Source organism: Pelobates fuscus, chromosome 5 (genome assembly GCF_036172605.1).
Source record: "Pelobates fuscus isolate aPelFus1 chromosome 5, aPelFus1.pri, whole genome shotgun sequence".
Lineage (NCBI taxonomy): Eukaryota > Metazoa > Chordata > Amphibia > Anura > Pelobatidae > Pelobates > Pelobates fuscus.
The window spans coordinates 331,970,346-331,995,860 of record NC_086321.1 but is presented as its reverse complement, the minus strand read 5'-3'; the positions used below and the strand labels follow the sequence as shown (position 1 = coordinate 331,995,860).

Sequence of the window (25,515 nt, the reverse complement as noted above, 5' to 3'; positions counted from 1 at the left end):
TTTATACCTAAATATTTGATGTTAAATCAAAAAGCCCTGTTTCCCCTGAATAAAATTATATATAATAAGGGTGGGTGCATTTAATATGAAAGAGGTGAATTACGGTTGGACAGACATAGCGCAAATGCCAGGTTTTGTTTACGTTTTGTTCTGTTCACAACTTGTACATTTGGCTGCGGTCTTAAGGGGTTAAATAAATCACACACAATCGCAATTGATATCACATTTCAAAAACAAACATCCAAAAAAATAAAATAAAATAAAAAAGCGCGAGACAAACTGCAAGTTGTAGGACTTTATTTTAAATAACCTACACTCCAGTAATGGCAGATTCATGGTAAAAATAGAAGATAACAGAGAAATTAAAACAAGTCCACATAAAAGACTGTTATGGTGTTCTCAGTGTATTTTTGTACATAGTAGATGAATGAGGATTCTAGGCAAAAATTCACATTAAAAGTTCTTTATAGTATTTCCCCCCCCAAAACTCAATTTTTAAATACACTAAATGCTATGAATTAAAAAGAAAAGCAATCTAATATTTCATTTTTTTTGTAGTGCTCGCTTATAAAATTGATGGTATCCCAGATTAAAATTTATTTTCTAGTATTTAAAAAGTGCTAAAGCCCATTGCAGCCAGTACAGCCTCCTTTGGCCCCAAAGGGGTAGCACTGCAACTCACCAAAAAGTTCCAAATCTCTTAAAATGCAAAAAAAACAAAATCCCTGAATGTAGTTGGTTTTTTTTTTTTTTTAACTCAAAAAGGAACAATTTCTGAGATTTAAAAAAACAAAACAAAAACAAAACAAAACAAAAAAAAAACCAACACACTGGTAGGAGCACTGAGGTTTCAAGATAAATAAAGTTTTTTTATTTTTTGCTTTTTTTTTGGTAAAATATTTCCGCTATTTTGGTCTCCATTGCACTTACAGGATCTAGCCTCCCAGATATGAAAAGCAATTTAATCAAAGTTTGGGCGGTGTAAAAAGACATTTAGACCTGCAAATGTAATGTTCCTACAATTTTAAAATAGTATCTGCTTTATGCTAACAAGAAAGATTAAATAATATTAAAAAAAAATAAAAATAAAAAAAGAAATTCACATTTCTAAATAAAATATTCGACTTCCTCCCCCCACCTCTGGAAACTCAAAAGCAAACTCACATTTGTTTTCATTAATGTGCCTGTCTAAGTCACGAAAACCAAAACATGGTGATTTGGTCAGAATCTATACTTCACGTTTAGTGGGTTGTAAAAGGAATTAAATTACTTAACCCCTCAAGCTGCCAGAATAACAAAATGTTGCAAAAAACAAAAAAAAAACAAAAAAAAAAACCCAAAACATTTAAAGTAATTTGGGAAAGGGGATATGTCCAGATGAAAGAGGAAGGGTACAACTTATTTTTTTTTCTAATAAAATAGACATTATTGCAAAAAAAGGAAGAAAAAAAAAAAAATTAAAAAAAATTAAAAACAGGGTTTTTTTTCTCTTTTAAATCTCTATACAATTTTTTTTGTGATTTTTTTTTGCCTGGTGAAAACCTCCTGTCTCAAAACACATAAAACAATGCAGTCAATTTCCGGTTTCCCATTTTGTACATATGTATATAGTCCTTGTCCATAGGACAATACTAAAAAGGCAGCAATGGGGACAATTTTTCAATTTTACCCCAAATTCCTCCTGTGGATTTAAATAGTTATCTTCTTTGCCATTTTCATATGCGTCTTTCTCCCCTTAATCTGCTGCATATCCCCTTCCCACCATAAGAAATTACAAAAATTAATAGAATAACAGTTAATAAGTTGTAAGGCTCACAGCGTTCTAAAAAACAATAAAAACAAGAACTCATGTTTTGAGGCAACATCCAGGCTTCAAATAAAATTAATCTTAAGGTTTTACACCACATTCTCATTCTCCCAAACATGCATTAAAATTGAAAGTCATCTTCTGCCATATCAATAGCCCACGCAAATTTTTCCCTCTGAGTTTTGTTATAAATCTTTTCAATGGGGACATCAAACTTCTTACACCTGCGGACAACACACAACAATAAGTCAGTATGAGCAGAGAGAATGAAAAGGATTTATAAATAAGCCAAGCTCATCATTTTAGGAGATAATTCAACAAGGGGGACAATAAGACGTTGCTTGAGGTAAATAAACAGAATTAAAATATTAAAATTAAGTAAAAAAACAAACAAAAAAAAATTGTCCACCATTATTGCACAGGACCAAAAACCAAGAGGATATTGAATCGTTTTAATTGAACTTGACAGGAACCATTTTAAAAGAAACTCACCAAGCTACAGAGATTCGTGGATCCAAGTAGTTCAATTTGGAGGTTCCAAGGGCTATCTGTTTGTTCTCTTCTTTGTCAGTGGCCTGAACCTCCAGCTTCATCAACTGCTCTTCTATCCTTTCTACAGCTTTTTTCTTGCTCTCGAGTGCCCTACGTTAAGACAGAATGAAGGAGGGGAGGGAAAAAGATCAGTGACTGTATCAACAGTAAGCACAAATAATTTTTCCAGGGAAGATGGCTCATTCTCTGCAGGCAGTAACTAAAGTGCTAGAAACTGAAAAACTGGGATCTAAGAATCTAATCCGTATCTAAAAGTAAACAAAATAGAAGGGAAAACCATTAACTTACTTTTTAGTCTTTTCATCTCTCCTCACTTTGGCATCTGCTTTGGCACTCTTTAGTTCTCGTCGGGCATCAGCCAGTTGATCTTTCTTGGCATCGATCTACAGACACGGGCATGGTGCATATGTAAATTTGTGCACATTAACCTTATAACCCAGTAAATTAAAAAACCCTCGTCCCCCCGCCCCAACCCAACACTTCACCCAGATCTGCACCGGTACCCACCTTTGTCTGTAGGTTCAGCATAGATTTTTCAAATGTTTTGGGGGGTGCACGCTGATGGTTACACAGGATGGCTACTGCTCTGTTGGCACGATTGTAAGATAAGATTTTGGCAGGGACATTATCATCACCTGTGGAGACATACAGATTGATCAAAAGATTTGCTCTGTACACAATGTTTCTTCTCTGACTAGTATAAACCGGTGGTGGGAGTTAAAGAAATGCATTACGAAGCAAGCCTCTGGAAAATCCTGTGACCTGTCTGCTTGATGCTCGTTGTGATCTCCACACGTTGCACAAGAAGATTAAAGTGACACCCACTATCACAAGTTCTCAAAGCAGGATCTGAATTAAAATTAATTTCTATCAATGTATTGCTTTACCTCCACACCAAACCATAGCTACCTATGTGGGGCAATCTAGTGCGAACTTTGCTCAAACTGGTGACCTAGAGCTTTGGTTGACCAAATATTCTTCCATTTTAACATTTTGCATGAAAGCATGCAGTTTCGTACCATTTTTCTGTTATGCAAAAATAAGGTGACAGTACTGTAGACTTGTTAAAACTACAAAATACTACAATGGGGGGGCCGGGCCGCATGGCAGCAGACTTACATGGCTCCCGGCCCAAACAAACTAAACTGGCCCTGAAACACAGACGGCGCAAAGACCGGGTTACCCGCTGAAATAAAGTTAAGGATAACACCAGCTTTACAAAGATGCCAATTAGATCCTGAAAGAAGGCTGTGAGCACCGTAAAGGACTTTCAAGGCCTACCCGCGGCCGAAAGACCAGACTCTAGTGACCATGAGTCGGTCATAATACATGCCGATCCTCCGTGCCGGGCCACAGACGACTTAATGAAAAACAAAAGCAACTTACCCAGGCAAAGTATGCTGCTGGTTCGGGGCGCGACCCCGCTCACCCCCCCAGCCGGTGGGGTAATCTGGCCTCATGGAGGCGACACGTGCCGAGACGGGAGTTCCCCGTGCTGGGCCCAGACTGCCCTCCTGAACTGGCAAAGGCAGCCGAAAAGGAGCCCGCCAGTAAAAGAGTCGTGAGGACCAAATTACATCCAAGCTCATTACGACGAAAGAAGACGTGAAGGGGACTATTAATTGCTCCTGAAGGGCTGGCAAGCACGGCACATGTGGCCACAGATGACGCCGGCAACTAAAAAAATTCCCCAACTACCTGCCCACCGAAGGAGTGACGGCCCAGACTTACCGAGTCTGTGGGGGTCCTCGGGGAGTCGAGTCCCTGGTGCTGCAAGTCCTGTGGATCAAGAGGATGCGGGCCTTCCGGAAGATCGGTGGCCGTGAGGGATGCGCATCGTCCCCAAGTGTGTGGCCAGCACCAGGAGAGACTGGGGGCTTACACTCCACAGAAGCTTGAGAGGTGCAGGGGACAGGGGGCGCTCAGGCCCTAGGTGTGGGGGTCCAGTGGACGGTCTCTGGCCCTGAGTGCCCACAGAGCCACTGAAAGCCCTGCGGTCGGACAGTGTCCTGTCTGGGGAGGACGGATGGAAACCCGGCGCACTGGGGCCATGTTGTTGCTGTGTAACGAACGGCCCAGATTGGACCATTATAGAGTTCCCAACTACGGTCATTATGCTTGTACCGTACCTACCAAGAATTTAGTATTTCTAAATTTTCATATATTTCATATGTCCTTATAAGTTTTTGTTTATTTTTTTTTCTTTTCTATAATTCTACATGTTACAACTGACCGTTTTGGACTGTGTAATAATGACCTTCACATATGGTGATAATATTATTGCAGGTTCTGCGTACCAGCCATTAACTAAATTAACTTGGCACATAGCTGTTAGCCAACCAGTATGCATATGGTAGATTAAGATATTGCTTTTGCTTAAGATAGGTATCTTGATAAATGCATCTCTAGTTTGCCATATAATTCCATGTCTTACTAAAATAGGTGTACTAAAAGGTCTTATTTTAGGCCTACTTCACCAAAGTCAAAAGGGCTCCATAACCAGATTGCCACATTATATAAAGGATACCAGCATGTCAGCGCCTTAGCCGATACAAATATATGCTATCCAACACCATAATTCTCTCAACACATACTAAGCAGTTAGGCCGGAGGGCAAATGTAATCCAAGCTTAACATATGGCCGCAAACTTTATTTGATTTTCTGGTTTAAGCTTCAAGCATGCAGAAACTCTGTATTACTAGTACCGTTAATTATAAGCAACATAAGTTCACATACTCTGTTTTTACAAGCATTATTGTTATGTGTTAGTAAATTGCCATCAATCAAACCAGAACAAGTTATTACTATGCCGACATTGGTTAAACGCAATTGATCTAATAATGCCTATAAATGTAGCCTTTTGTGCCTCTGTGCAGGCGACTAAATGCAACACGTCTATTCTCTGATTTATAATGCCTCTGCGAAGGCAACAGTGCATATGATCTATATCTATTACCACTTTATGTGCAAAATAAAAACAATTTTAAACAAAATACTACAATGTAAAAACTGACAATTGCCCCATCATAAGCACATTTCAGTTGATCATGGACTTACCGTTTGTTAGTTCATTAAGTTGTTGTTGCAGGGTAATGGAGGCATTGTATGTTCTGAACACCTTTGCTGTTAATCCTTCCATCAAATCCTGAAGGTGTTTGTTCAAAATAGAAGTCTGAGAGAGAAGGGAAACTATTTAATAGCTGGTAAACCCCTCCCTCTGCACACAAAAAAAAAAAATAACCCACATAAAAAGCATCATTAAAACACAGTAGACAGAATTTAGAATCAATTTGTAATTGTAATGAAAATGAGAGACTAGATGGATATTTTAAACAATAAAGGATCTATATGAAGCAATAGATTTATGGATCTAGAGATCACATTTAGAAGGATCCCATTGGCCACTATCATTGAAAGGGATCTCGTCTTACACTAAACCAACCAAAAGGCAACTATGCTGCAAGACAAATGGTCTTAGAATTCACTCATGGGATATGTCCGTGTTCTTTGAAGAAAGGTGGAGTTACAAAGGTGGAGTTTTTCCCTGTCTCTTTACCCACTAAGAAAGCAGGTGAAAGGTGTCAGACAGGATGTCAATATATTTGGCATCATAGAGGAAAAGTGGAAAGTTTTTAGCTCTGTACGAGTATGTGATGTTTACATTAAACAAAACCATAAAATAGACATACATTAAGTCTGTCAAACAGGTCGTCATCAGGCTGTTTGTTTTCCATGAAGAGCTGCAGATTCTTGAACACCTACAAATGGAAGAAAAATAAATAAAATGTAAAAATGTGGGGGTCAGTCAAGGCTCACGCCTTCTCCGCATGAAACACTAGAGCATCAAGTTCGTTTTAAATACTCGGGTGCCTTGAATGCAATCCCTAAACCAGACGAGAGTAAAGGACAACTGTATTGGGGCCCTATCTGCTCCTCACTAGACTCAATATATCTTGAGTTTGGATGAGTCATAAAACTGAAGATCCTCATCAGAGGGTCATGGCAAAAGGAGAATCAAGAAACCACGTCTGCCTAAATAAAAATTAATGATCAGAATGTGCCTGTTTTTTCCAAAGATGCAACTGATGCAAGATGCAAGATGTGCAAGACCATATGCTTGAGGATTGCTGTCAGGGCACCCCAAGCTTGTATGTTTTCACCATTATGCACATACAAAAATATAAAATAAAAAATTAACGGTCAGGTAATTTTTGCCCATGCTACACTTGACTGATAGTCAACCAAACCTTTATTAGTAATAAGTTATTACCAGCTACCCCATCCCCAGCAATAATAGGGATTTACTTACCCGCTTTTCCACAGGCACTTTGTTGTAGTAACGGATGGAATCTTTACCCGGGAAATCGAACTCCACCACGAATTCCTGGCCATCCAATTCAGGGTGAAGATTTATGTGCTCAACTCGCAAAGAGCAACAACCCACTGTGTCTGCAGTCTCGCCTTCCTCTTTTTCATTGCCAGCTCTCAGAGCAAGCTAGAAATAAAAAATTAAATGTCACAAGTGAGCAGGCAGCAAATATGTCTAATGCCAAGGGCCATGCTTTTATGTACTAGACTGACAAGCCTCACTAGGAAAGCTTTCCTTCACCTTCAAATTAATGAGTTAAATAGTATGGGGTATGTTTATAATCTGGTTTAGAAGTAGGATAATATAAAAGAGGTAAAATGTCAGTGTTCCATTACCCCAGAGGTTGATTCAGTATTAAATGTCCTTACCTTATCAATAAAGTAAAGTGCCACAGATCTTTGTCTGGCCTTCATCTCTTTGGACTTCCAGTCTTCCCTGTATGTGTTCCGGATTTTGTCAACGCACTTCTTTAGCCGACGAGCAGTTTCATACTTTTGCCAGTCCTTTTCACCCTGGTAACAGAGGGCAAAAAAAAAAAAAAAATACATAAAACTGGCTTAGAACTAGAATCCATTTAAATTTTAATAACTTTCAAGCATTAGAGATTCTTTGGACACAATACCATTCTCCAAAACAGACGACAGCACGGTCACGAGAAAAACAAAACACAACAACAACCCACCACACAAATTAAAAGTGGTCATTAGTACATCTAAACACAATTAACTTGCCTTAATGCGGGAACTTGGGTTGAGCATGATATATTTAATGGATCCTTGGATGTTTTCTGTCCAAGACACCAGCCACGTGACCTTATTGTCATGACGAACTTCTTTCCACTTGTGCCCAGACGGAGCAGGAGGGACTTTTGAGTCCCTAGAAAAAAAAAACCCAGAATGGGTCAATGGAGATATTTGACGGTCATAATAATCCAATATATACATTTCTCACAGAAGTGAGAGGTGTCTGGATACAGTTAATTATTTCCCTCAATACTACAGTAGTGTCATGGAACATGGACTCTTACTTGCTGCAGTTGATTATAATGTGCTCAGGCATTATCCTCCGCTTTAGTTTGCCCATCTTAGGATGGTCTCCTCTACCCCTGAACAGGCCTGGAGGTTCAATGCGAAAGTTAGCAATTCGTTCTTTGTGGTTGTCCATCATGCAGAAGCCGTACTCCTGTAGTAACCGCTCATTCTCAGCTTTTATTTTCTGGTAAAGGAACGTGAAAACAGTAGTGTTAGGCTTTTCTACCTTGGTTCTAGGAAAGGCAAGCATTAGTGCAAGAATTACTCAAGACAAAACTAAAAACATAACACACACACCTTCCCCCACTCATTGTAAGTGGTCAAACTGTTTTAGAATAATTTGACTTCTCACTTTGGGTCGGTCAGGCACCCCACCCCACCTCCATTACTTCACAAAGTCAGAAGCCCTCTGAGCCAAGCCCGGCAGTGTACGGCCGAGAACTTTGTAGCAATTAGTTGACACCATGACTTAGCATCCTGCAGATCCCTATCATTAGTGCTGGTAGTAGGAAGTGGGACACGGCAGACCTCAGATAAGAAGTCAAACCGTTCTAAATATACAGAACGGTGGGGGCAATTTGTAGTGAGCATATAAGACGTTTTGAGCCCTGCTATACTGGAGCTCACCAATGCCTTAATAATATAATATAATATAAGTTTAGAAGTTTTAATTTGACTCCCGGCTTCTAAAATCTCAAGTAAGGCATGCCAACGGCAAAGGTGAAAGGTAGGTGAAGGCACAGGGTTCTTTGAGGTTGGGAACAGATTTATACACCCTTTATTACTGAAGAATGTATATCATTTACAGCACAACAAGTTTGCTGTTGCTTATTAAAAAAAAAAAAAAAAAAATTTAAAAAGCCAATGCCGGAACAAGAGAACGGATTTGTGGACATCAAGACGGCACACTGTGAAGAGTTACCAGCTTTTCCTCCTTGGTCATTTGCTTCCTGGCTTCAGACTGTGCTTTGAAGTACTGGCTCATTTCATTAAAGTCACACTTGCTAAGGTTGGTAATGAGATTCCGCTCGTCCACTGTCATTTCCTAATGCGGGCAGAGAGGAGTAGAAATAAAAGTTTAAGTGAAAAAAAATAAAAACATTAAAAAAAAATGATTACTAGGAGATGCATACAAAGTACCAACCTTCTTCCAGTCCTTAAAGAAATTCTTCCTGAAGATATCCTTTGTAGTGTACTCATGGTCTAACATTTTTGCAAAGAATGTGGCCACTTCCTCTGCATTTGGACTGAGCTTGACTTGTTTACCTGTAGTTAAACCATAAGTTCACAGAGATTATGGTTAAAAAGAAAAAGTGTCACATCTCTAGCAATTACACCAGTGAATAAAAAAAACCAAAAAAAAACACTTGATAGAAAAAAAAAATGCACAAAGCTATTTAACGTGTGTAAAATGTTTTTATTTCATGCGCTCTCTTTTCATTAAAGATTTACCAAGTGTCATTACACTCCAAGGACAACAAGGACATTGCACAGGAGCAGGAGAAATAGAAAACTAATGAACACAGAAGTTTAGACGAGACATCTGCACAAATTGCATTCAGCTGCAATAAATCACTTTGTTGGGCAGGCATGAACGAAACGGTTTGTTCATGCATAGACAGGCAGGCATTTGGTTCGTTCAGCACAGCTCAAAAAAGCCATTTGTGCACAAGTCTATTTTTGACCATTTCCTAACAGAACACAGGTAAGTTAACAAGTACGTTAATCACGTACCTTAACTCCCAACACACAATTAAGTTGTTATGGTGCCCAGAGTGTCCTTTTATGTCTCAAATAAGCAGCGGCAGGCCATGCTTACCATCATAGTAGAATTTCACATTGTCTGGGAGAGGTTCATATGGTGGCGCAAACAAGGGACCTTTATGTTCTAGGAACTTCCATTTTACACCATCAGAATGGCGCTCTTCCTCCCACCTACAAAGAGAAACAGCGGTCAGCCACTTACCACAAACATGGATATCACCAAACAGATCTAACCGTGGCTACAATTACCATTTCCACTTTTCTTCCTCTTCTTTCTTTATTTTACGCTTTTTGCCGTCCCCTTCTGAGCCTGTGACTTTGCTTTTATTCTTGCTCTTGGGCTTGACATCCTAACGGTGATGACAAAAACACACATAAAAAAAAAAAAATATATATATATAGCTATTTAGGAGGTATGGTTCAATAAACAAACACTTCAAAAACACTAAATCAAAGCTTCAAGCAAGATAACTATGGTAAAGGAAAGTGGTGGGTTTTTGTTTTTTACAGTAAGAACAATAAGGGTGTGGAATTCTCTGCCTGAAGATGTTGTTGTATCAGAGTCTGTGCAGATGTGTAAACAGAAACTGAATATTCAGGGATATAATTTTTAATTTGGGATGGGTTAACAGCTTCTTGATAAGATGAGTGATGTGACTGCCATTCTGGGGTCAAAAAGGGGGAGGAGGGGTATAATATCATGAATAAGTCGGCTTATAATATCATGAATATTCTTGCACAAAGCTACTCCCATACATTTCAGCATTGTCAGAATACCGGTGTTTGCTTTAAAATAAAATTTAAAAAACCTCCAGCTAAGCATGTCTATTTAAGCTCAAGATCAAAAATAACCTAAACACAGCTTACCTCCTCCTGCTTTCGCTTTTTTGCTTTTTTAACATCTTCAGTTTTTACTTTTTTCGGCTTGTAATCTAAACTGAAGAAAAAAAAAAAAAAAAAGGAACATTAAAGAATAGCTGTGATATCAGTGCTATATCAAATAAAAATGTTTACTAATGTGACACTGCTATCCAAAATCTTGTCAATTTATACTATCCTGTGGTCACTTCCATAGGGGCATCTGAAGCTGGGGGGCTTGGCACTCAACCGAAAAAGGAGTATGCTTTGAGTCCAGGTCATATTCCTTTTGGGTTGAGCCCTTCGCTTCTGATGCCCCTTTGGAGGAATCAGCATCATTATGCAGGATAATAGGAATGGTATCAACATGGGTTTCCATTAAGACCCACGGCCGCAGTCAACGGATTCTCAAAGAAAATTGTGGTCTATCTTTTACTATCTCATGTACTTACTCATCATCATCCCTGGATCTTTTAATTGTTTTTTCGTTCTCTGTTGTTGAGATGGTGTATGCTTCATCAGAAGGTTCATCCTTAATGCGTGGAGGGCTGAGAAAGAAATCAGTAATATGTAAAATCAGACAATCTGTACATGACACTATGTTAAAGACACTATCTAAAAGATTGAACATCATAACTTTAGTATTTAGATAAAATAATGAATGGAACACTGTTCTGACGTGACCAGGTCTACAACATACATCCTGGGCGGATGGATTAAACCACCAGTAAAACAGTAAAAGCCACTGCATGTCATATTGGTTAGAGTCCCAAAAAATGGAGTGCCATTTAAAGTACATGTTTGAATAGGCAAAAACAAAGCATTTATTCTTACCTAGCAAAGCCATTTTCTTTCTTTATTTTAAGACTGCCACTTGGAGATTTCATCTAAATAAAAAAATAAATTAAATAAGAATGTATCTGCAAGTTAGGGGAATCACAATATATAGCAGGGTGGTTTAAATTTGAGGATATAGCAAGATATTTACTTTCAGTGATTTGCAATGCGGAAGAGTAAAAGCTAATAAAATCGATATACGTGATTTCATGACATTTTTGAGGTACGCAAAAACAAAATCCAAATAAAAACAAAAGAAGAAGAACAAAATGAAAAACAGAATCTATGTTACAAAAGCAAAACAGTCTAATAATATATGCTCTCTTTTCTCAGTTATTAATAGGTCAGCATGACAGGTGAGGTCTATCACCTTGGTGTGACCTGGTAGACAATTTATCAAGGGGTACATATCAAGTGTACCCCGTGTAAGAGTGCTTGGATCATATTGCAATGGTGGGGTTGGTCTGCTAGGCCCTGGTTAAATACCCTATTTTAAAATTTGAAAGTAGCTTTACATTTTGTATTGAGTGGAATTTTCCAATTAAATTATAAAAAAAAAATCAATGGTTTAAACATTTTTTGGGGGGGTAAATTAATTTAATTAATTAAATGAAAGTTATCCAGCCTGAGATAACATGAACGTTGCATGCAAAGTTGTATAAAATACATCGTTGTTCTGCAAATCTATGTACAAACATGAATACCTTAGGGGCTAGGTTTCAAGATTGTTTGGAGTGAAATACATGTGTACCAGGCTCTAAGTGTCAGGAGGGAGCTGCAAGCAGTAAAACTTTGAAATCCTTGTGCACGTAGCTTAAAGTTCTTTATTCCCGCTCTTGAGGAGCAAAATGGCAGCAAGCCGTAAAAAAGAGACCCAGTTTAAGAATAATCTAATTAAGTTCCTCTACCGCTGGGTAAAGCAGGTGTAAAAAAAAATTAAAATAAAAAATAAAAAAAAGGAAATGAATGCAAGGCCTGGTGGCCAGTGGTGTACCCTGGCGCCCCCCCCCCCCGCACGCCCCCCCCCCAACCTTTACCCCGCCCCGCATTCTAAATACACACACACACACACATTCACTGACACATACACACTCACAGAGGCACCCCCACACTCACAGAGGCACCCCCACACTCACAGAGGCACCCCCACACTCACAGAGGCACCCCCACACTCACAGAGGCACCCCCACACTCACAGAGGCACCCCCACACTCACAGAGGCACCCCCACACTCACAGAGGCACCCCCACACTCACAGAGGCACCCCCACACTCACACACCAAGACACACACACTCACTAAGACACACACACTCACTAAGACACACACACTCACTAAGACACACACACTCACTAAGACACACACACTCACTAAGACACACACACTCACTAAGACACACACACTCACTAAGACACACACACTAAGACACACACTCACTAAGACACACACTCACTAAGACACACACTCACTAAGACACACACACTCACTAAGACACACACTCACTAAGACACACACACTCACTAAGACACACACACTCACTAAGACACACACTCACTAAGACACACACTCACTAACAGACACACACTCACTAACAGACACACACACACTCACTAACAGACACACACACACACACACACACACTAACAGACACACACACACACTAACAGACACACACACACACACTAACAGACACACACACACACACACTAACAGACACACACACACACACACTAACAGACACAGACACACACACACACACACTAACAGACACAGACACACACACACACACACTAACAGACACAGACACACACACACACTAACAGACACACACACACACTAACAGACACACACACACACTAACAGACACACACACACACACTAACAGACACACACACACACTAACAGACACACACACACACACTAACAGACACACACACACACTAACAGACACACACACACACTAACAGACACACACACACACACACTAACAGACACACACACACACTAACAGACACACACACACTAACAGACACACACACACTAACAGACACACACACACACTAACAGACACACACACACACTAACACTTTTTTTTTTTTTTACTTTAACCCCCCCAGCCTCCTTACCTTTGGGAATGCTGGGGGGGGGGGTCATCTTTCTCCCTGGTGGTCCAGTGGCTGCTGGGCGGTCGGGCGGCGCTGCTGGGCGGGCGGCGAGGGAGCACTCCCCCTGAGCTGTCTGCTCAGCTCCCTCGCGCGCCGCACAGTGAGGCTGGGAGCCGGAATATGACGTCATATTCCGGCTCCGCCTCCCAGCCTCACTGTGCGGCGCGCGAGGGAGCTGAGCAGACAGCTCAGGGGGAGTGCTCCCTCGCCGCCCGCCCAGCAGCGCCGCCCGACCGCCCAGCATGTCTGTTAGCCGCAAGGCTAACAAGACATTTGCCTTGGGCATTTGGGGGGCGGCTTTTTTTGCCGCCCCCTGGAAAATGCCGCCCAAGGCAAATGCCTTGTTTGCCTCGCGGCTAATACGCCCCTGCTGGTGGCCAAGAATAAACAACATCACAAGAAGTGATGTTTGAAGAGGCAGGACCTTCAGGTTAGTAAAATAGTTTTTATTTCACCATATCTTTTTTCAAACACTGCTATTAGGTATGGTCATGCTTGAGCGATAATATATATTTGTTATTGCATTTTTATACACGGTTGATAAAAAAAAAAAAGAAATAAGGAGTTGAAATAAACAAATATTCCTTTTAAGGCTGTACTGAGTAAATATATTGAGAAATAAGCATAGATTAAATATTTTAAGTAGTTACAGTTAAGTATTTTTCCCAAAAATGAGTGATTAATCTATTAAACAAAAAAAAGTTATGATATATCTGTTTTATCAATCTAACAGGTTATTATTCTAAATATGAAGTTGTAATCTGACTGCAAATATTAAAGATTATAACCACCGAGAATGAGTCTGTACATTTAAATATCAGGATTTAAAATAGAGTCTTACGGACTAGTGATTTAAATTTGTGATCAAGTCTACCCTAACGTATGGTACAGGTTTAAGAAAGATATGGAATAAAAAGAGTCACTATACCTTCTCTTCCCTCCTCTTTTCTCGATCCTTCTCTTTGTGCTTGTCTTTATGTTTTTCTCCATCTTTTTCACGATGTTTTTCCTCACGGTGCTTCTCACCATCTTTCTCCCGATGTTTCTCAACATGTTTCTCGCCATCTTTCTCCCGATGTTTCTCGCCATCTTTCTCTCTGTGTTTCTCTTCACGGTGCTTGTCACCATCTTTCTCCCGATGTTTCTCTATATGTTTTTCCCCGTCTTTTTCACGGTGTTTCTCCCCATCTTTGTGTTTATCCTTGTGTTTTTTTTCAGATGGGTCTCGATGTTCACTAATGAAGATATACAGGTGGGAAATAAATAACTTTCTAAACCATTAATGCCGTCATCAGTGTTAACTCATGCATTTACATAATTTACGATCAGCATTTAAAAACAAAAATATGATTAAACACAACCATAGCATGACTAAATAGAAAAGGCTCAACCAACAATACCAGAGCAAGTACTCAAAGTAGCCAACACTTTGCTGTCTGGAGTATTTTAAACCTTCTAACAACTAACATACAACAACATTCTAAAGTAGAGAAAGAGGCTAGGTCAGTAAGATAATCCCAAACCTAAGCCACCTCAGATCAGGTGGAACATATACTTCTAAATAGAAACTTCTATTAATGGATTCCATCCACGTTCACAAAAAAGGTACAAATTGAGGTTTGTCCCTGTAAGAAACAAGGGACTTAATGCAGACTTTGCAAAGAGGGCCCCTTTGGCTACTGAAAACTATTCATTTTAAAATGTTATTTGGATAAGTAGGTTTTGCACGCACACATAAGAAAAATAAATAACTACCTATGATTGTGCTTTGTCTTTTCTCTGTCTTTGTCTTTCTTGTGTTCCTTGTGACGATGTTCTTTGTCTTTCTTGTGTTTGTGAGAGTCTGGCAAATAAAAGACACACATTAAGTCATTTATAAATCGTAGTCCAAAGATGTTAATAAACCAACTCCCCCCCACCCCAAGAAAACCCCCAATGGTATCTATCAATGGCAATGCTTTTTTTGTGACATCCACCACTGCCCCCTCAGTTATCACTGGACAAAAATAATGTGAGTACTTTAAGGCCTTTATAGGATCTGTTGCCTAAAGCTTAGTTTAATCTGTAGTACTGTGGAAGTTCCCAGGTACACGTGAAATAGTCTTCAAATATAATCCTTTAATCTATACATTTACTGGAGATCTCACCTTCACAATCTATTCTGTAGCTACCTGAAAGTTTGCAGACGAAGGGTCCAAAAAAACTATTTTTGATGTGATTTTGCAATCAATGAGAGCTTGTTGGGTATTGCATGTGTACATTGCTAGGGGACACAATTTTTACATAGCAGACAGCGGAAAAGTAGTTTGACAAAAATGTGTCCCTTAAAAGGTCAACCCCCTTTGGCTATTTTTTTCTTTTTTTAGTATCCTTAAAAATATACTTACAACGCATACCACACATTAATTCACCGAGTTTTAAAAATAAAACCACACACATCTTTTAAACAAAGTTCCAAAAGTTTTAACAAAGAACAATACTAAGTGTCCTGCAGCTTGTACAAATCTGGTCCATAACCACATTTTTAATATTGTAACCTTTATCATCATCATTGCATAGAATTATTTTGCATGACAGTCTGGCATGGTAGTTTTAACGGATAAGGGGTTTCCTTTAACAGCTTACTTTATTCTGCAAGTCTGTGATTCTCAATATTTTTGTAGGAAGGTACCAGACAAGCGTCAATGGCAGCTTTATTTCGACTGACATACTGGGCTCTACTTATGTGTAAAGACTTTGCAGGTCCATTTCAACACATGTGATTTTACCTGCTGGTTAAGAATGAACGTGAAAATAAATAAATAAATAAAAGAAACGTGCGCAATCTTTGCGTAGTGAAAAAGATGCAATTTAGGCAATAGCCCAAAATGCAGAAAGATGCTACTTGAAGGAAGTCACCCTATATTATATAAGCAGGTAGGATTGCAAGTTAAAGGGACACTATAGTCACCCAGACCACATCAGCTCAATGAAGTGGTCTGGGTGCCAGGTCCCTCAGATGCAAACATAGTTTCAGAGAAACCGCTATGTTTACATTTGGGGTTAATCCCGGCTCTAGTGGCTGTCTTCCGGGCAGCCACTAGAGGCGCATCTGCGGCGCATATTTTGCCTCCATCACGCAGAGCAACCATAGGAAAGCATCGAGAAATGCTTTCCTATGGACACTTTGAATGCGCGCCACGCATGCGGCTCCGCTGATGTCGGCGGGGGAGGAGAGGTCACCAGCGCCGAGGGAGCCCAGCGCTGGATTAAGGTAAGCTGCTGAAGGGGTTCTAACCCCTTCAGCGCCACGAGAGGGGAACACTGAGGGTGGGGGCATCCTCAGGGCACTATAGTGTCAGGAAAACCGCTTTGTTTTCTTGACACTATATTGATCCTTTAAGTGTCTCTGAAGAGAGGGATCCCTGCAGAGAAGTCAGTGGAGAAACTGGTTAGAGGAGGCCAATATTATTTTATGCTGGGGTTTTTGAAAGCAAAGTATGAGATCAAGACTTTTAAGTAACACAGGACCAAGGTGTTTTCTAGGGAAAAATACACCAAGTAAGAGTATAATGTATGAATCACACACATACAAAAAAAATAAAATAAAAATAAAACAAAGACCACAAACCCACCTCACTTCAACCATAAAAAAAATAATAAAACCGTGAAAGCACAGCCTAGCCAAAAAGGTTACAGTGCATTGACTAAAGGTGACACTAGGGGGAAGCAGACTAACAGCTCTAAGTGGGCAAACCAAGATCCAAAAGTCAGACGGGACTAGATAATTTTCACTATACAGCCCTGCTTTTGCAGTTTACGTACTAACTGATGGCATGGAATTGTGGTTTAGAAACAGCTGGAGACGTAATGACTGACCATGTGACAATAGGGACTGAACAACCTGTTCGCTGCTCACAACCTTACTGCTAAGGTTGGCTACCTCTCTCACGGGTGGCTACCTACCTTTGGAACAGTCTGCCTATTCCCACCACACTCTCCCCCAGTCTTCAGTTGTTTAAGAAGTTTCAAAACACATCTGTTCAGAAATGCTTATGGACATCCAGAGTAACTTATCTATCCTTTTCCATATCTGTCTCTCCTAAAGAGCAACACACTAACCACCAGCAGTTGTGCTACTTTTCCACCTTGTTTGGTGGCCGTGACCCTTGCTGCTCTGTCGTGTTTTTGTACCCCACCTCCTCTAGACTGTAAGCTCGTTTGAGCAGGGCCCTCATCTACCTATTATTCCTGTGTCTTTGTTTCATTTATTGTAAAATTCCCCCCTCCCCTTGAAAATATTGTAAAGTGCTGCGGAATTAGTTGGCGCTATATAAATACCAACAACAACAACATCCACAGGAATCGCAAAAAGCAGGGAGTGAAACTTTTCAACATAGATTTTTGTTTTAAACCAACATTTCACACGACCCTCTGCTAATTTGAAGACTTCATGAGGATCACAAGAAATGGCACTCAAAAGGCATCTGGTATGACAAGGTTGGCCATTGCCAATCTAAATTATGGCAATTAGGCGTCCATGGGTTTTTAATTTTAGGATTAGTCATCTCTATGTTTAATATGTATTCTTGAGGTGTGGAAATATTTAAAAAGAAAAATAGGCTATTCTGTGAATGGGCACCGCCATCTTAGCTTCCAGTCAAATCACTATTATAAAGCTTTGTCCTTTGCACCTGGCAGTAATCATAGAGAACAAAACTGAGAAGTGGAGAAATGAAACAAGGTTTCTGTTTTACACACTTTGTTTCCAGTGTTTGACCTGGTTTATCATGTAACTTGCTAAATCTTTAATAGTTTAATGTGGTTGTTCTGGTGTCTATAGCCAGTCCCTGCAGGCTATTTAATGTAAATACTGACTTTCAGAGGAAAAAAAAGGTAATGTTTACAATGCTGCACAGTAACACCTCTCGTGGCAGTCACTAAGAAGGCCACTAGAGGTGCTCCTATACGTTCAGCGTCTCCACGCTGAACTCTCCCAATTATCAATCCCCATTGATAATCTCAGCCATGGGGACGGGGCCAGCTCGCAAGACCGGAGTGGGAGAAGAGGCAGGCAAAAGGGCTTTTTTTTTTTTAATTCTTTATTTTGAATTTTAGATAGTGTACGTTTTTCAGGTGGGGATACAGAAAGAAGTAGGGGGCAAAATGGCCTTTTTAATGTGATCTGAGTAAAAAAAAAAAAAAAAAAGTTCACCTTTTCAACGTAACATTTTTGTATTTCTGACACTATAGTCAGTGTAGTATAGTGTTCTTTTAAAAGAAAGTAAGAGAGGGAGAAAAAGAAAAATCTCAAAATAAAAAAAAATTGGAAAACACAAGTTATAGATTACTTTCAATGTTTTATTAAACGGTGTAAATTCCATAGAAGTAACAGTTTCTCTTTAACTTCGGAGTAAGAAATCTTGAACCTAGCTCCCCTACATGCAGACTTATGAATGAGTTTTGGAACCCAACTCAGTCAATAAGTATCTCTTTCAACAGAAATAACCACATAGAACCCTTCAATGACAGCTCCAAAAATCATAACCACTATAGGGTGCTGTAGGCCTTACCATGCCCTTGCACCCACATGTTCAAATTGTCAAACTGTTTTAGAACGGTTTGACTCTTTCTTGGTGTCCACCAGGAAACAGTGACAGGAAAGTCTTCCATTGGCTCTTGTGAGTGAAGTGCAGGGCTAGCTAATTAGCTGATATCATCAAGTGATCACACTCAGCCAATGAGATAAGCCCTGCACAGACAGATTAGCTCCGAGAGGTTCCGGATTTCCTGTAACTGTAGTGGAGGCATGGGGCAACGCCTGGTGGATCCCAGGTGAAAACAAACTGTTCTAAAACAGTTGGACAACTTACAATGGCCGATGGGGAGACCCGGTCACTCATAGTACTATAATCACTACCGCACATGGTACTTGGAGTGTTCCTTTAATACTGCTCATTAAGTGTAATTTGGATCATATCATTTGAGATAGCTATTTTTTTTATTCCTGAAGAAAATGCAGTTAAATAGATTTGTACAGTCTGATCCATATCACATCGCTATAATTGGTACTTAGAACAAACATACAGAAATTAAGGATCAAAGCAAAGGAAACTGGGAAGAGGACTGGGATATACAAGTTTACTGTAAACCACTACATGCTTAGGGGTGCTCATCTATTAAACCACCAGAAACCGTGTTCAAAATAGAATGGGCTGCAGCAGTGTATACAATAAACCCTTACGATCACAAGAGGACCTAGAACCCCCCTAGACTCGGCAGAACGACAGTGGACACAAAAAGTAAGGTGACTTTTAAAATGTACAACAGGTATCACAAAGATTTTCCGGTGCAAATACGTGCAGTGATTTCCGATGCATCACAAAGCCAACAAAATGACATCTTAATAATAGAAGTAGTTTAAAGTGGTCACCTTCTGGTGTCTTTTGATATGTTAAAAAGACCCCCCCGTGGGGACTTTTCCACTTGCACTGTGGTGGCCATGGGGAAAGGCAATTTGTACTTACCTGCACCTGTCCCTCGCCACCATGGTCATCTTCTTCCATTGCATCCTATTCAGCTCCTAGTACTTCACCTGCCAGGACCAGATGCCAGTGCTGTTCTCTCTCCCACGCGTGAGAGTACAATATTGATATATATATATATATGTGTATTGAGGACCCCACAAAGGCTTCCGCCCCTCAGCCGGGTGGGGACAGAACCGCTTTAAATAAACTTTAAGCAATCTCTCTCAAGTTTTCTTGTGCAAGAGACTATTTCTATTGTCTTTCATAAAATCAGTAGCACTGTAGGTTTTAATAAAGCCCACCCCTTAAGTACTTCATGAAAATGCATTAAACCGTATACAATGTCCAGAGGTCACAAAGTGTCTCAAGTGGCTCTTGTATTTCTCCTACACTTAACAATTGTGACAAAAGGGTGGAGCTACTAGGGACACTAGAGTCACCAGGTTCTGGAGTCTCTAGCTGGTCCCTCCAGGATTTTTAATTTGAAAAAAAACTGCCTTTCCTCTCTGTTTAAATTGGTGCCTAAGAACACCTCTAATGGCAGTGACTCAGACAGCCACTAGAGATGTTTCCTAGTGCAGTGCTGATGCAGCACTGGCACTTAGCGTCTCCACGCTCTGCATGGAAGTGCTAAACGTTCCCAATAGAGATGCATTGATTCGAGTTTCTGATTAAAGCACAGCAGGGCGTTTTGCTGCACATGTGCAATAGCCTCACAAAGCTTTCCTATGGTAAAGCATTGGATTAGCTGAGATCATCATATTTGATGATCTCAGCCATGGAAGCGGAGTCCAGCCACAGAGAGACCAGTGCAGCATAGGAGGAATGGGGAGTTTAAAACATCTTATTTCTCCATAGGGGAGGGGGGAAGGAACATCCAAGTAGCTATAGTGTGAAAAATACAGGCTTGTATTCCTGGCACTTTAAGGAAAGCTCCACTTCCTTTGTCAAGCTAACAATTGGTGAAACTTGCCTTACGCTCCACCCTTTTGTCAAAAGTAGGAAAAATACCCAAGACAAAAAAGTAGTCCCTACCTTGCCTTATGTTTTAAAGAAAACTAGATCAGAAATACAGAAAAAAAGAACAGATTCTGAAAAAGAAAATAGGAAAATGGTAAGTTTATGGTGAAAGAGCTACTTTATACATTTTTGCATTATAAGGTGCTTTATTAAAGTCGGCTAGGAGTGATTTTGACAGTTTTTTTAGGTTTCTAATTTTAGAGTTGTAAAGGTAGGAATTATTTAAAGTCATGGAATATATTTCGTGATTTTTATATCGAAATATCAATTGGTCGCTTCAGCTATCCAACTTGATTGGTGGACTGAGGTCGGGAAGACTTACAGGGTTCTTCACTCAAGTGAAAAAAGTCTGGAATTCAAAGATGTTTTCAAATTTTAGACCAACATAGACAAACTGAAAGGATTGCCAAATTTTCTAATTGAGCTATTTGGCCTTAAATTTGAAATTCAGTTTGGGTTCTGGATAATTCTCACTTTAATAAACAGCCCTGTCAGAGTGGTGTGGTCATAATGCAGTTACTCATGAAGACAGAACCGGTCTGAAAAATGTAAATATCCAGGGCAATTAGAAGATCTGAACAAACAGGACACCTGGCATGTCAGCAGAGAAAAAGATGGCATTGCTAAAAAATAAATCCTGGAGGCAAGAAGACCCGTGCTTTCTTTCTCATGCCGGGTGTCACCATGTAGTTTACATGTTACCTTTGTAAAATAAATACAGAAATAACAGAAAACCTTGAGTGGCACATCAACCTTAATAAACATTAGCTCTTTAAAATCAACTCTCAGTACCAATAAAAACCCCATAGTTGACTAGTATGACTATATGAGGAATTTATGAAGATACAGATTGTCAGTTTTTCCTCAGGATAACTCGGCATAAAAAGTCCATGGGTGAAGATAAACCATAGACCCAATCTAAAAGTTCAATTATACTACGCGACGTATCCCACAACAAGAAGGGCCAAAAAGGTAAAATACTGTAACTTTACTTTGGCATAACTTCAAAACCAGGCAGAGTACGAAGGCCACAAAGAACCATGCAGCTAAATTTTGATATAGAAACGTATTAATAAATATAGATATTCTTCTGTTCCGTGGCAAAGAGAAAAAAATTATTATTGCCTTGGCTAGTGGGAATACATCAGTCAAACAAAAATAGTAATAATGACCTAGCTGCTTTAAAAAATAGCAATATTTAAATGACACGATTGCACGACCTACACGTCAGAACACTAAATTAAGCACTATAACCAAAACAACTGACTGTAGTGGAGGTTATGGTACTAGGAATGTCTGGTGCTGTCTTACGGCAAAAAAATTAAACCATTTTTGAATGGTTTGAAACTTACCTGGGTCTCGCGGCCCTTTCGGTATTCTATGATATTGTTTAAAAAAAAAAGTTCCCGTTTCACCGATATCAAGAAAACCAGAAGGGCCATGGGTGCCTGAGGGACCCAGGTAAGTATAAAACTGTTCATCGTTGGTTTGACTCATAACCATGGGACAGTGCCATGAGACTCCTGCCTCATATTTGTACTTTATTTACTCTGTTTGGAGAGTATGTGGCCCTGTTTACAATGCTGTTTGCCTTCTGCAACTTATATGCTACAAAATAAAGAATTAATGATGGGGGGGGGAGAGATGTAGTTATTGTTGGACTTTTATTGCGCAAATGTAAAACTACACCATTGATACTTTACAAAGATAATATTGTCAAAAAGCATCTAGGGAGTTGTACCACAAAGTCTTGATAAATGTACATTTTTGGCCACTACTAATCAAAAGTTAAATAAAACAAAAACAAAATAAAAGACAAAGGACAGCTTAACAAGTTACTTTCTACATTATTGTGGTGACATGTCACACGTTTTAAACCAGTCCCAAGTACAAATCGGTATAAACTCATTTTGACAAATTACATAGATCTTAGTTCATTTTAAATCACATACACAGAGTGTAATGAAATAATGTCTGATATTGTCCAAAATTGACAGCGTCATTTGCTCTCGTGCAAACTTCTGGAAACATAAATGTGGATTTCCTTGTACAAAGATTTGTGGCAAACCAAAAACCCTTATTAGCAAGATACACCGGATTATTCACTAAAGTGAGAATTCAAAGTGAATTTACATTTTTAAGGCCAACGTAACTTAACTGGAAACACAGCAGAATTTTTTTTTTTTTTTTTAGAATTGGCTATTTTGACCTTAAATTAGACGTTAAATTATGAAATATCACTTTAGCAAATAACTCCGATACACTAAAACTGCAAAAAAGAGCGTCTGTAGCGGAGTTAGTGAATTTTTTCTCATGGGCACCATTTCCCCCAGATTTGGTTTAAATCTATTTTTTTTGCCATTTGATTTTTAATTTACCACCATTTACTTTTTACTAAATAAACCCCAAAGTGACAATCTTTAAAAAAAAAGTCACAATATCAGAATTGAAAACACAGCTGACTTAGGAAAGAAATTTGTCCCAAAAAAAATTTCTACTTCAATTGTGGCTTTTATGGCCTAAACAATGTGTGCAAATTCACTTTTTAATAAAATGTCTGGAAATGTCTAGTTTTAGGGAAGGAGTCAGGCTGTGTTTTCATGATAAGAGAGGTGTCAGGCTTCAATCAGCAGCCATGTCAGACCCGCAGCCCAGGCCCAGCCTGAGACTCAGTCTCACTCACAGACACACGGAGAGAAAAAGAAAATGGCGCAGAGACTAAGTCCCCACCGACTGAAAGCCGACTTTCAGGCGGGGAAAGCGGCACTAAAACGGGGGCTAGGGCGCCCGTAGACCCCGGGGAGAGGCAGATCAGTTCGGTCTTAATGCACATGGGGGGTCTGCCGGGGTTTACAGCCCACGAGGGAGGAGATTGAAGGGGCTGGAGGTGAACAAAGGGGCCGGTGAGCGAGCAGACGGGACTTAGTCTCTGGACGCCATGTCTGCCCTTTCTAGAGGAGGAAGGAGAGAGAGGAGGAGGAGGGAGGAGGGGAGGAGAGGAAAGGGGAGAAAAATAGGGCCCTGGTCACCATCAAAACCAACAAAAGACACCCCAAATTAAACACCAGACCTTCAGCTACCACCCTGGGTTAAGGGGGTACCCCAAAACACTCACCGTTTAACCGAAAATCCGCCTCAATCTAGAGAAAGGGAACAGAAGACAAAAAAAATAATACAATCACATTTACCTTACAAAAAAGGGGGCCTTTATTAAAATGGGGGGGCTGAAACGACACCCTTTTCATAGCTGCAGACAGGTTTGGGGGTCCTAGTAGACAGAAGTTTGGGGGGGGCATGTGCCTGGATAAGAGTTTGGGGAGTTAAACATCAACCCCCCCCCCCCGCCCCCCCCCAAAAAAAGAAAAATCAAATATACATTTACACTCATTGTCCTATATAATAGGACTATTATTCTATACTGGAATTTGTGGTAAAGGAATAAAGGCACTTCTATATGGAGTATCCCCCCCATCCCAGTGATAGGGTGTCCTTAAGTACCCCCAATCTTTAACAGCTCCTTTAAAGTCTAAGACTTGCTATTTAAAAGTAGTTACACTATATCTGTACCTTCCTAGGAATTATGTTGCAATAGTAGGGTTACAAAAGGGGACACAGTGCTATATGGGGGGGGGGGGGGGGGGGGGGATGAGGTTTCTCTCTAAATTAAGTTTAAAAAGCAGGATCTACCGAAGAGGGGGTGAATAGCCAGGTTCCAGTAAAAAGGAAGTTGGAGTGATTCAGGTTATATAAAACTGGATACATTTATTTTTTTCGAATGTGTTAAACATTAGTATGGGAATAGGCTTATATAAACCTTGGGAGGTGAGGATTGTGTGGCAGGGAGGGTTTATTTTTCCTTGGAAAAGGGTTTAATGTGTGGTTTAAGAATATAGGATTGTCTTTGCCTTTTTCCTAGGTTAAACATTAGTACATAAGACTATATGGCTTCTTAAGGGATCTCGATTTAGGGATAAAAAGGGGGATGGGGGGGCCTTGCTGTAGATCTGCTCTGCCATGTGGTTTGGGGTCAACTCTCAGGGTTTAAAGGGGGGTTGTCTTACTTACCTGTGAGTCGTTGTGAACTTGATCCCCACTCATCCTAAGGAGAAGCAGATGGGGCTAACGAATGAATGAGGGGGGTTCACAGCAAGGATCCTGGTGGGTTTAAGGTGAGGCTGTAACAGGATCAGAGATAGGTTTCCAGCAATGTGGTGGCTCTCTTTCTTACTGTGCGGCTGGGGAGGGAAGGCAGCCGGTCTGTGCTGAGAGAAGCAGCAGCAGAATGAGAGTGGGCTGAAACACTCAGCGAATTGTGCAAGTCTCGATTTCGGCTCACTGCGCATGCGCCCGATGATTTAAAAGGACAAGGAGGCGATTTACATAGAATTAAACACGCCTCTTCCGACAGTCAGCTGCTACTACCGCTTGGAAGCTCCAGTTCCAGTGTGCGAGCGGTAGCCGGTATGCCAGGAGCCCGGGTTACCCTGGCAACGTAGTGCCATCCGCCAACGTTCTGATTTTTAAACACAAACAGTGTAACCAGTGATACATTTTTAAGTATCAAAATAAAAATCTGTTAAAATGTATCAATTTATATTCTGAAGAA

The 25,515-nt window shown here is 40.0% G+C and overlaps 1 protein-coding gene across 1 annotated transcript; it reads right to left on the bottom strand.

Moving 5' to 3' along the window:
- Positions 1 to 280: 280 nt before the first annotated feature.
- On the bottom strand, positions 281 to 25,244 carry TOP1 (DNA topoisomerase I). The gene is made up of 21 exons (XM_063455710.1): positions 24,975 to 25,244; positions 24,025 to 24,049; positions 15,139 to 15,226; positions 14,312 to 14,618; positions 11,217 to 11,269; positions 10,835 to 10,930; positions 10,392 to 10,461; positions 9,774 to 9,874; positions 9,580 to 9,695; positions 8,905 to 9,026; positions 8,683 to 8,805; positions 7,757 to 7,944; positions 7,461 to 7,605; positions 7,098 to 7,241; positions 6,670 to 6,855; positions 6,050 to 6,118; positions 5,418 to 5,532; positions 2,867 to 2,994; positions 2,648 to 2,742; positions 2,300 to 2,449; positions 281 to 2,031 (listed from the first exon to the last, which is right to left on the bottom strand). The coding sequence occupies exons 1-21, from the start codon at positions 25,005 to 25,007 to the stop codon at positions 1,929 to 1,931; spliced, it is 2,457 nt and encodes an 818-aa protein (XP_063311780.1). The 5' UTR covers positions 25,008 to 25,244; the 3' UTR covers positions 281 to 1,928.
- Between the last annotated feature and the right edge of the window lie 271 nt (positions 25,245 to 25,515).